Source organism: Leptonychotes weddellii, chromosome 6, assembly GCF_054177405.1.
Source record: "Leptonychotes weddellii isolate Sample4059 chromosome 6, ASM5417740v2, whole genome shotgun sequence".
Taxonomy (NCBI): domain Eukaryota; kingdom Metazoa; phylum Chordata; class Mammalia; order Carnivora; family Phocidae; genus Leptonychotes; species Leptonychotes weddellii.
The window spans coordinates 23,633,800-23,645,995 of NC_138374.1; the positions used below are offsets into that span (position 1 = coordinate 23,633,800).

At 43.6% G+C, this 12,196-nt stretch overlaps 1 protein-coding gene across 3 annotated transcripts in view; it reads right to left on the minus strand.

Moving 5' to 3' along the window:
* AS3MT (arsenite methyltransferase) overlaps positions 1 to 12,196 on the minus strand; it is a 28,195-nt gene extending 15,999 nt beyond the window's left edge. For 2 of the 3 annotated variants that reach the window (XM_081822852.1, XM_081822851.1), the window contains exons 1-9: positions 10,738 to 12,196; positions 10,494 to 10,534; positions 10,079 to 10,206; positions 8,801 to 8,951; positions 8,010 to 8,146; positions 7,235 to 7,304; positions 6,015 to 6,096; positions 2,767 to 2,898; positions 2,293 to 2,435 (exon numbers count right to left, since the gene is read on the minus strand). In XM_081822852.1, coding sequence (XP_081678978.1) covers positions 2,293 to 2,435; positions 2,767 to 2,898; positions 6,015 to 6,096; positions 7,235 to 7,304; positions 8,010 to 8,146; positions 8,801 to 8,951; positions 10,079 to 10,206; positions 10,494 to 10,534; positions 10,738 to 10,951 — 1,098 coding nt within the window. In that variant the 5' untranslated portion in view covers positions 10,952 to 12,196. The remainder of the gene's footprint in view (positions 1 to 2,292; positions 2,436 to 2,766; positions 2,899 to 6,014; positions 6,097 to 7,234; positions 7,305 to 8,009; positions 8,147 to 8,800; positions 8,952 to 10,078; positions 10,207 to 10,493; positions 10,535 to 10,737) is intronic. The other variant, XM_081822853.1, reaches the window with a different exon arrangement.

The window sequence follows — 12,196 nt, forward strand, 5'->3', positions numbered from 1 at the left end:
TCTCTCATTCTCTCTCTGTCAAATAAATAAATAAAATCTTTAAAAAAAAAAAAAAGAAATGCCACTTTAATCTTTTTTTTAAAGATTTTATTTATTTATTTGACAGAGAGAGGCACAGTGAAAGAGGGAACACAAGCAGGGGGAGTGGGAAAGGGAGAAGCAGGCTTCCCGCGGAGCAGGGAGCCCGATGCGGGGCTGGATTCCAGGACCCTGGGATCACGACCGAGCCCAAGGCAGACGCCTAATGACTGAGCCACCCAGGCGCCCCAAGAAATGCCACTTTAATCTTAATAAAAGAAAAACATACAAAGGTTTTACTAAGGAGTGACATTTCAGGATAAAAAGACCGTATCTTCTGAAACGATATTTCTGTTCAGACCCTGCCGCTAGTTTCATGCTCATTTCAAAATGTAATTGACCAGTGTCATAATCAGTTTTTCTTTGGTGGCAAAGCAAAAAAAAAAAAAAAAGACACTCATTGCTCCAGTATCCCATCTCTCCTCAGAGACAGATGTAGAAAACCACTGTTATCTGAGTTTCACCTTATTCATCATTGAAATGAGGGTTTAAATTAAAATAATAGTGTTAATGTGTATTTTTGTGAGTCCCAGGGTGTCTGGGGGGCTATATAAAAGCCTCATGCCTTGGGAACCAGGAATGAGCACAGGAGATTCTGGGTTATTTAACCCCTGCTCCCTTCAGATAAGCTCTGCGTTTACCCCTTCATATACTGGGGTTACGTAATGCAATGTCTGACACATAGTATTGGTTTTTTGTGGTTTTTAAAATTTTTTTTTAAGATTTTATTTATTCATTTTGAGAGAGAGCGCACGAATGAGAGAGCACAAGCAGGGGGAGCGGCAGGCAGAGGGAGAGGGAGAAGCAGGCTCCCCAATGAGCAGAGAGCCCGATGTGGGGCTCGATCCCAGGACCCCGAGATTATGACCTGAGCCGAAGGCAGATGCTTAACTGACTGAGCCACCCAGATGCCCCAAGTATTGTTTTTTTAAATAAGATCTTCCTTAAAAAAGGAATTCTGCTATTAAAGATGGGGGTTTTTTGAAAGCCACTATATCAGAGCGATGGGTTCAAAGGCCCTTCCCACTTTGATTCTGTGACCCTACAGAAGCAGGCAGTACATCAAGGGGCAGTGGATCAGTGAAAAAGCATCAATAGCACCAGGGAGTAGTTAAGAACTTCGAAGATGCTATTTGGACCAAAAAATCAGGTGGGAAACAGCTACCTTGGGAACAAATCATGATTATATCTTCTATTTACTGAGTTCCCGGTATATACCAAGGTTCTGCTATATTATTGCTAATCTTTATTAAAATTTTATTTTTTAAGTAATCTCTACACCCAACATGGGGCTCGAACTTACAACCCGGAGACGAAGAGTTGCATGCTCTACTGACTCAACCAGCCAGGGGGCCCCTATATTACCGCTAATCTTTTTTTTTTTTTCTTATAACAATTCCACACAGTAGGTATTATTACCCCTACTCTTGCAGTGGAGCAAACTATATCTCAAAGAAGGACTTATTCAAGTTTACCCAAGTAATAAATAATAGGGCCAGAATTTGAACCCAGGTATCTGATGCCAAAGCCTATACTTTTCCATTTTGAGGAAATAAAGACTGCCCTGCAAAGAGTAGTAGAAATATCAATATACTGCCATTAAACAACAAGAGTTCCTTAATTCTATGATGCAAGTGAACCACTGAAATACTGTTGCACAATACTTCTATTCTTTTCCATACTGCTTCTCTGTAATTCCATTAATCTGATGTCTGATGGATACTTCCCATAAAAGATTTTCTTAGGTGGTGACAGTGATATTGTGGTTATGTACAAGAATATTTTATTCTTAGGAGATGCATGCTGAAATATTAAGGATAACATGTCACAATGTCTGCGACTTACTTTTAATGGTTCAGCAAAAGCATACATACACACATGCACATGTCCCAACACCAGGAAAGGGAGAAGCAATGCAAGGTTAAGAAAAGGTACCTGGAGGGGTGCCTGGGTGGCTCAGTTGGTTAAGCGACTGCCTTCGGCTCAGGTCATGATCCTGGAGTCCCGGGATCGAGTCCCGCATCAGGCTCCCTGCTCAGCGGGGAGTCTGCTTCTCCCTCTGACCCTCCTCCCTCTCCTGCTCTCTGTCTCTCATTCTCTCTCTCAAATAAATAAATAAAATCTTTTAAAAAAAAAAAAAAAGAAAAAGAAAAGGTACCTGGAGCAAATATAAGAGTAGAAAGAATGTCCAAAATCATGGAAATTTTTATTTACCTTAAATGTGAAATTTGCATCAAATATTAGTTCTTTTTCATGGCCCGTGATTCCTCCATTGTAAATCACTTGGCATCTTTTGGCTGGTCCTGTCTTAGGGAGTTTGAAGAGGCGAAATGTTGCAGAAACAAAACGACAGTCACCTAAAACGGAATTTACCCATGGTTCAGCTCCAGCTCCCAAATGGCTATTGGTTTGCTTAGCAGATGAAGAGCATACAGATTATAATGGTGATTTTCTTCCTTGCATGCCACCGGTTATCTTTCTGGGCAGTTCACTTTATTTACCGAATAACTTTGAAGTGCTTTATTAAATACCAAACTTTGGGAGGTTGCTATTAAACAGAAGACAAGATGGAGGTTTCCAGATGACCCAAAGTCTCCTTCAATGAGACCCACTTAGTACACTCTTGCTAGACACCATACTTGAACCACTCAAGGAGCAGTTTTAACATTCCCCACTGCTCTTTCTTACCGATCACTTTTTCTAATTCCTTGTTTTGAACTGTAATGAGATTGGCAGTGACCAAACGTGGAGTGCAGAAACCAATTTTTTGGGCAAGGATGGCAAGGTTCTTCCAGTATAAAGCACCACCCAGGCACTCACCTAAAAAAAGAAAAATCACAAACCAACCAAACAACTAGATATTCAAGAAATTACTCTTCTATAAAACTGATTAGGAATGGTATTAGTTGGGGTGCCTGGCTGCCTCAGTTAGAAGAGCATGCAGCTCTTGACCTCGAGGTCGTGAGTTTGAGCCCCACGTTGGGTGTAGAGATTACTTAAACTTTTAAAAAAAAAAGGATATGGTGGGGCGCCTGGGTGGCTCAGTTGGTTAAGCGACTGCCTTCAGCTCAGGTCATGATCCTGGAGTCCCTGGATCGAGTCCCGCATCGGGCTCCCTGCTTGGCAGGGAGTCTGCTTCTCCGTCTGACCCTCCCCCTTCTCATGTGCTCTCTCTCATTCTCTCTCTCTCAAATAAATAAATAAAATCTTTTAAAAAAATAATAAATAAAATAAAAAAATAAATTAAAAAAAGGATATGGTGTTAGTTAAAACATATATCCTAGAAATAGAAAAAGGACCTGAGTGTCCCCCCGATATCTAGAAAGTCACAATTAAAATGGAATATGCTAGCTTAATGGCCTCTGGGAACCATTATTCAAGACAGTCACTAATGTACTGTCCCATACAGCTGCAAGGATGGATTAGGTCACATTCTGAAAAGCACTATGCTATGTGAGTAAAAACATATAAAGGATAATTTACAAATTGCCTATTAGCTCCAGATTATCATAAACGATCTGCTACTAGAACAGTAACTACTACTAATATTCATAAGGCAATTTACAGTTTTTAAATTTATTACATCAACAAATTAGAAACAACCCAAATGATTACCCATAGAGAAATGGTCAAATAAAGTATGGCACAGCTGTACAATACAGTTGTAGAATACACACACATTTTTAAAGATTTTAGGCTTAGGGGAGGAGGAGCAAGATGGCAGAGGAGTAGGAGACCTGGATTTCACCTGGTCCCAGGAATTCAGCTAGATAGGGATCAAACCATTCTGAACACCTATGAACTCAACAGGAGATCGAAGAAAAGAATAGCAGCAATTCTCTGAACAGAAAAGCGACCACTTTCTGGAAGGTAGGACGTGCAGAGAAGTGAATCCAAGGCGATATTCAGGAGGATAGATGGCGGGGGAGGGGGCCTCCGTCGGCCGCTACCAGCAAGTGACAGAGCCGCGGAGCACAAAATCGGAACTTTTAGAAGTCGGCTCTGCTGAGGGACGTTACTCCAGTGGCTAAGCAGGGGGTGGAACCCTCGCAGGACAGTGTGGTCTCAGGACCCTCGGGGTCACAGAAAGACCGGGGGTGCCTGAGTGCGGCAGAGCTCCCAGGTATCGGAGCGGGGAAGCCGGCTGCAGAGGCGGAGCCCAGGCGCGGGCTCTCAGCTCGGGGTTGCCATAAACCCTGATCCGCGGCACAGTCGGGCCACTGCTCCTCCAGCAGGGACCCAACAAGCGGCAGATCAGGGGAAACTCCCCTTCCTTCCCCGGGAGGAGCGGCGCGCCGCAGGGATCTGCTGGGTTTGGAGACTCCACTCGGGGTCGGGTGCCAGAGATAGAAACGCGCGGTCACAGGCTGAGTGAGCATGGAGTGTGGCCGGAGACCGGGGAGACGGGAGTGACTGGCGGCTTTTCTCTAGTTGAATATATATACACACACACACACACAATGGAATATGGAATATTACACAGCCATCAAAAAATGAAATCTTGCCATTTGCAATGACGTGGATAGAACTAGAGGATATTATGCTAAGCGAAATAAGTCAATCAGAGAAAGACAATTATCATATGATCTCACTGATATGAAGAATTTGAGAAACAAGATAGAGGATCATAGGGGAAGGGAGGGAAAAATGAAACAAGACGAAACCAGAGGGGGAGACAAACCATAAGAGACTCTTAATCTCAGGAAACAAACTGAGGGTTGCTGGAGGGGAGGGGGGTGGGAGGGATGGGGTGGCTGGGTGATGGACATTGGGGAGGGTATGTGCTATGGTGAGCGCTGTGAACTGTGTAAGACTGATGAATCACAGATCTGTACCCCTGAAACAAATAATACATTATGTTAATAATAATAATAAAGATTTTAGGCTTAGGAAACATGCCAAATGAAATGAGGATACTAAATTCTACATATAGCATGCTCCAAATTTTATTATACACACACACACACACCCTACAAGGATATATGCTAAAATATTAAAGAAGTTATTGCCAGGTTACATGATAAGTAATTTTTTCTTTTTCTTTTTGTATTTTCCAACATTTTAACAATATTCATTTATTATTGTATGACAAGAAAAAAGTTAACAGAACTTATTTTAAAAGAACTTTTTTTGGGGGGGGGGCGCCTGGGTGGCTCAGTTGGTTAAGCGACTGCCTTCGGCTCAGGTCATGATCCTGGAGTCCCTGGATCGAGTCCCGCATCGGGCTCCCTGCTCGGCAGGGAGCCTGCTTCTCCCTCTGACCCTCCCCCCTCTCGTGTACTCGCTCGCTCTCATTCTCTCTCTCTCAAATAAATAAATAAAATCTTAAAAAAAATAAAATAACTTTTTTTTTTTAAATAGGATTCTTTTTTTTCTTCTTCTTCTTTTTTTTAGTAATCTCTATACCTACTGTGGGCACTGAACTCACAACCCTGAGATCAAGAGTCACATGCTCTACTGACTGAGCCGACCAGGTGCCCCTAATAATAAGAACTTATTTCATAATCAGACTGACCACAGGCATACATTCATCTCCTCAACTTCCAGAGACTCCATTTAAATGACAATAAGGGAATAAACAACACAATAACACTGAGGACAGAAGGAGATGAAGGGGCTTCAGTCCCCAAAGGGTTACCATGCTACAGTTTTCAAAGTATTTTTCATATCCACTATCTCATTTAATCTTCATAACAGTCCAATAAGTTAGATTGTATTATTATCTGCATTTTACAATTTGGAAAACAATGACTCAAAGAGACTAATTAAACTCTAAGGTCATACTACTCTTGAGTGGCAGAGGAGAAAGGGGACAGAAGCCACCCCACCTAGTCCTACGTGTTCCCACATCACAAAGCCTCCTCCTGGGTATTAGCAGATTGGAGCTCTGTACATGAACAAGTATCTGCCGTAAAACAAAACAAAGCAACACTTACCCCATAAAATTCTGTGTGTCCTGATTTCTTCTGGCAATTCAAGGCTAGCATAGACGTCACTGAAATACAGCTCCCCCCCGTGCTGAAACAGCATTATTAGTCCAAACAAGGTTAAAGATGACATTAGTCCCAGATAGCAAAGAAAGGAATGAGGAGATAAAATCAACTTTAAAAACCAAACAGAAGTACTGAGGTGACTCTTGGTGAACAAAGCCCAGCTGCCTTACTAGTTACAAGCAATAGCTGCGTGCCAAGATTTCTTTTCAGTGCCCTACAGACAATAAAATGGTTTTCCAAGAGTGTTTCCTAAATAAAGATACTCGGGTGCTTAAAATTTTAGCCAGTCTGAACCAAATGCAGTCCCAGGTAGTTGTATAACTAATAGAAGTAAATAGTATTCCTGAATTCTTCTCCCTTAAAAATCAGAACTTTTGTAATGTTATTTATTTTTATATTAATATTTTTTAAATGTCCTTAAAATCTCAGACATATGAGTGATCAGGAATTTTACGATTGTATTTAGCTAGCTTCAAGGGCTCTGAGTCCAGATTGTACTATAATGTCTCTACCTTTTAGAAGTACATCCTGATGAAGATAGTATGCTGGCCCATAAGATGACATTATTAAATCATTCCTACATATTCTTATTTCATCTCTATGACAAGCCCTGTAAACCAAAAATCTCAGAATCTTCTATCTTCTATCACGAAGATATACATCTCATGATATATGTGGAGGGTACGGAGCTCCAGCAAGTCTTCCTTTTAGAAAGTAGTTAATGTAAAATTTCCATCTTTTTTAACTTCCCAAAGATCTGAAATCCTGATAGAAATGAAATAAGCAGCCCTCAGAAACACTATATAAGCTGGAAGAGTCTATCCATAGCAATCTTTCGGAGTCAGTCCAAAAGTCCCTGAAGTCCTACAGATGCTATCCCAGGACCAGGCAGGGCCAGCAGGGAACAGGAAAAGAGACCACAATAAAGCAACTATTTTACAGCATCCAATGACAATCATGACTCTCGGATTTACGACCTTTTACGACATGAGAGGAAAAGGAATCCACGTCTGGGGCATTCTCGCCACGCCTCTTTTTGCCGTCCCTTTTTAATGTGAATAAATGGCAAGAGTTGGAGCTGTCAGCTCAAGGGGGCAAGAACAGGACAGATCCCATCTGCTCTTACTGACATGTAAAGACCCGTTGTCTTCCCCTCCCCTCACCTTCAGCACTCGGTACGCCTCCTGCAGCACGGGTTCCTTATCAGGCACAAGGTTAATGACACAATTTGATCTAAAAAAGAAGAGATGGAATGGCAGGCAAATTCACACACTACTCAGAATGCTTCAAATCCTTTAGTCCCTAAAGACGTCTTCCACCATTTCCCAAAGCTACACCATTCTTTCTGCCTCCCTCTTCTCTTCCCCACGCTCAGTTTTTTCCCAAGAAAAAGGAGATGGATGGGGTATTTAAAATCGCAATAAATTTTTAGTCAATTTGAGTGGGCAGAAAAAAAAAAAAATCAGGCACGCTCCTGATTTGTGTCTGCGCGAATGGTCACCACGCAACGGCACGAAGGCTGGTTCCCCATGCCTCCTGCACCACGCGTTCCTTAGGCCACATGTAGATAGGCGAAATTCATCAAAGGCAGCTTCATTAAGGCTGTCACCTGGGCATGATTTGACAACAATTCAAAAGAAAAGGAGAAACAGACTCCTACACCTTGCTGTGACAATAATACTGAAGATAACAGGTCGGTGTGTGTTGTAGGAGCAGACTCAATGGTCCTGCTGTTCTTTTGGGCTCATCCGTTTATGTTTCAGTTTACAGTCGGTTCTCTCCTGGGCCAGTGTGTTCTGAGACCGGTGGGCTAAAGCACCTGAGAACAGCTCCGTCCCTTTATTAAGTCAGGCTTAACACCCTAAATGAGAGTCAGTTCCACAAAGAGTGTTCGACAGGAAATGGGCTATATTCACAGAAATAAGGGTATAGACCTACATAACAATATCGTAACTCTCATTCTTGATTCCAGTCTCCTCCAAATTCTCTATGTAGCCATGAAGAAAAGTCACATTGGGTGTCTGGAAGCCATGTTTTTCCATGTGATACTCAATATACTTCTTAGCCACTTCTACCTAAAAAAACAAAAAACCAAAAACATATATAAATATATATATGGATTTGATAATCATTTTTTAAAATATGCTACTCTTTTACTAAAAATTTCCTATTATGAATGGAATATTCATAATATATTTTTGGTAAGTGTTTAAGGTTCCTCTGGGCATGTAGGATAAATTACAGTCTGGGACAACTCAATGAGGGATAAACTCTCTGCTGGGTTTTTTGTTTTGTTTTGTTTTTTTAATTAGGTAGGCTCCACACCCAATGTAGGGCTTGAACTCATGACCCTGAGAGCAAGAGTCACATATTCTATTGCCTGAGCTTGCCAGGTGCCCCTTGATACATGGGTTTTGCTTGAGTAAACTCTTCACTCAACAACAAAATCCTTCAAGATAGATGGCAGAAGCAAGGGAAAAATCAGACTCCACTGGGTCATCATGATATTCATTTATCAGGTCAAACCTCTGACTCTGTTCTCCCAGAAGAGCCCCTAATTGTCAAAGTTCTCAGCCTTCAGGGCAGGAAGCACTAGTGGCGCAAATGAGCTTTGCATTTAGCAGCCTTCTTAGATTATCCTTGAAGAGAGTCACAAAGGAAACAACTTTGTCTTTAAAAGAATGCCTTTGAGAATTCTTTCCTCCTTGTCCTCCTAATCTCTGCCTCACCTGACTTTCTGTCATGTCTATCCCAGTGACATGTCCTGTCTCACCGACCAGCTGACTCAGTACATAGCAGTCTCTGCCACTTCCACTGCCCAGGTCCAAAATCCAGCAGTTTTCCAGACACTCAGGGATTACCAGACCACAGCCATAATACCTGGGAAACAGAAAATACATCCATGTATACATATTTTCCCCCTAGAGACTAGAATATGTGGAATCGCTAAATCTTACAAATCCTTTCTTCCTACCTCTCTCCTTCCTTTCTGTCCCTCCTTGCTTCCACCATTCCCTGGATTTCTATTTAGGTGTTTCGTTTCCCCCACTAAACTGGAAGCTCCATGAAAACTGGGACTCTGTCTGCTTTGTTTACCATTGTTATCATCGTTGGGCACTGCACCAGGTACTAAGACAAACAAGCCATTTACAATATTTGTTGAGTAAATACATTTAGTTAGTTATTATAGCTGAACATCTACTAAAGGTCCAGAACTGTGCTCGTTATTGGAGAAGAAATGTAACACAAGATTTCTGTCCCCCGGGGGTATTTAACTGGGGAGGTAAACCATGAGCACAGAAAACATTTCCCATGATTTACTGCACAGGCAGTAAGTGCTATAGTGGTTTAGGGAAGAGGGTGCTCGAGGAGGGATAAGGCTTCACAAAGTAGGTAGGACATCAGTGAAGTGTTGGAAGGGCAGGATTTGTTAGGTAGAAAGGAGAGGGAAGGCATTCCAGATCAATAATTGCATGTGAGGGGCGCCTGGGTGGCTGAGTTGTTAGGCGTCTGCATTCAGATCAGGTCATGATCCCAGGGTTCTGGGATCTGGGATCCGCGCTCAGCAGGGAGCCTGCTTCTCCCTCTCCCTGCAGCTCCCCTGGTTGTGCTTGCCCTCTCTCTCTGTCAAATAAATAAAATCTTTTTAAAAAAAAATAATTGCATGTGAGGCAGGAGGAAGGGAAAGGTCTAGCTAGAGTAGTACAGTGCATCAGAGGGAGCTGGGGTTGGTTAGGAAGTGGGGGCCAAACTGGACAGCCTTGAATGTCACGTCCAAGGTGTATCCTGAGTAAAGGGAGGTTGGGTGGGGAGGGGGGTCATTGGAAGTTTTTAAGCAGAGCTGTAAGACGATCATTGCTGTGCTTTACCAGTTTTATGATAGACACGGCAAACTAGATGGATCTGAGGAAATGGGTTAATTCCCTAGGGACGGCATCACTGTCTTGAAAAAGCTGCTGCCTAGAGTCTTCATGGTGGGGGGATGGGGGGCAGCACAGGAACTCTACCTCAAGGCTACTTCTTCAGGTACATTCCTCAAGGCTTCCCGGATGTGCTTGGGGACCAGCCTGGCTGCAGTGACGCAGGCACTGGTCTGGAGATCTGCTGATTTCTTCAGCACCTGCCCATAGTAGGTCTGACCAGAGGCCAAGGGCAGGGTTGGGGTGGGGAGAGAGAAAAGCTGGAACTGGTATCCACAGGGTGAAGTCTCCCATGTCCACCACCACCCCCAGCCCCACCCATCCAGGCCTGGCTAGGCTTTCCCCCTGCAAAGCTCTAAGCCCAGACTTTGCCCTGCACCCCACTCCCGTCCCCTCCTTGATCCTGGGGGGCAAGGGCACAGGCGGGCCGGGCTAACAAAGGCCTAGTGCTCCCACTCAGTCGAGGCTCCTCCTGGGCCATTCCAGGCCCTTCTGCAGGCACCTGCACGTCCTTCCGTATCTCAGCGTCTCGGGGGGCCGCCACTGCCGGGAGGAGAAAAAAGGAAGCTGAAAGGCAAAGGTGCTGAGCACCTGCAAGGGGAAAGGAGCGGACTAAGGTAGAGGGGTGGTTAAAAGGCAGGCCGGGAGCGCTTGTGATGGTGACTGGTAGGGGGTGGTGATTGCAGGGCCTGCCTCGAGGGTCCGCACTGGGGGCGGGGCAGGGAGGCGAGGGGCGGTGCACTCACTATCTCCTGGGCCTCTGCACTCCAGGACTTGGGCACTCCCGCAACCAGCTCCCCAGGCCGAGCACTCCCGAGGCCCCGCCCCGGGGCAGGCAGGCCTGATCTCCGGAGGGGCGGGCTTCCCGAGCCTGCACCAGGTGATGCCAGCCGGCTCCACCCGCTGGCGGATGCAGGAACCCGCCACCGCTTCCAGGAGCTTCCAACACAGTCTGATCATCTGCCCTCACATGGCGCTCTGACCCTGCTGGGCCCAGTGTCATCTCGGTTGTCTTTAGTCTCTCCAACCAGGAAGAGGCTATTACTATTCATTAGTATCTTCCTTTATTGCTCCACTGTGGTTTTCATTTATAAACCCGGACTTAAATGAACACCCATATGATTTTTGCCCCTTTGGGGAATGAAATTACCTTTCTCAATCTTTTTTTTTTTTTTTAAATTGAAGTCTAGTTGACATACAATGTTACCTAAGTCTCAGGTGTACAACATAGTGATTCCACAATTCCATACATTCCACAAGGCTCACCACAAGCATAGTTGCCATCTGCCGCCTTATTACATTACTGACTGTATTCCCTATACTGTACTTCTCATCCCCATGACTTACTCATTTTACAACTGTAAGTTTTACCTCTTAATCCCCTTCACCAATTTTGCCCATCCCTGCCCCTGCAACCACCAGTTTGTATTAGTCTGTTTTTTTAGATCCCACACATAAGTGAATTATGTGGTATTTCTCTTTCTCTGCCTGGCTTATTTCACTTGGCATAATACCCCCTGGGTCCATCATGTTGTCCCAAATAGCAAGATCTCATTCTTTTCTATGGCTGTGTAATATTCTATTATATAAATATGGAATTGTATATTATTGTGAGTGTGTGTGTGTGTGTGTGTATACACACATACATATACACCTCTTCTTTATCCATTCATCTATTGATGGACACTTAGGTTGCTTCCATATCTTGGCTACTGTAAATAATGCTGCAATAAACATAGCGGTGCATGTACCTTTTCAAATTATTTTTCATTTTGGGGGGGGTAAATAACCAGCAATGGAATTACTAGATCACATGGTAGTTCTATTTTTAATTTTCTGAGGAACCCCCATACTGTTTTCCACAGTGACTGCACCAGTTTGTATTCTCAACAACAGGGTGAGGGTTTCCTTTTCTCCACATCCTTACCAACACTTGTTATTTCTTGTCCTTCTGATTTTATTTTAGTCATTCTGATTGGTGTGAGGTGGTATCTCACTGTGGTTTTGATTTGCATTTCCCAGATGATGAGTGAGCATGAGCACCTTTTCATTGTCTGTTGGCCATCTGTACATCTTCTTTGGAGAAATGTCTGTTCAGGTCCTCCGCCCATTTTTTACACAAATTATTTATTCTCAATCTATTTTTAAAGTCAGGTTTAGGACGCCTGGGTGGCTCAAATGGTTAAGCGTCTACCTTCAGCTCAG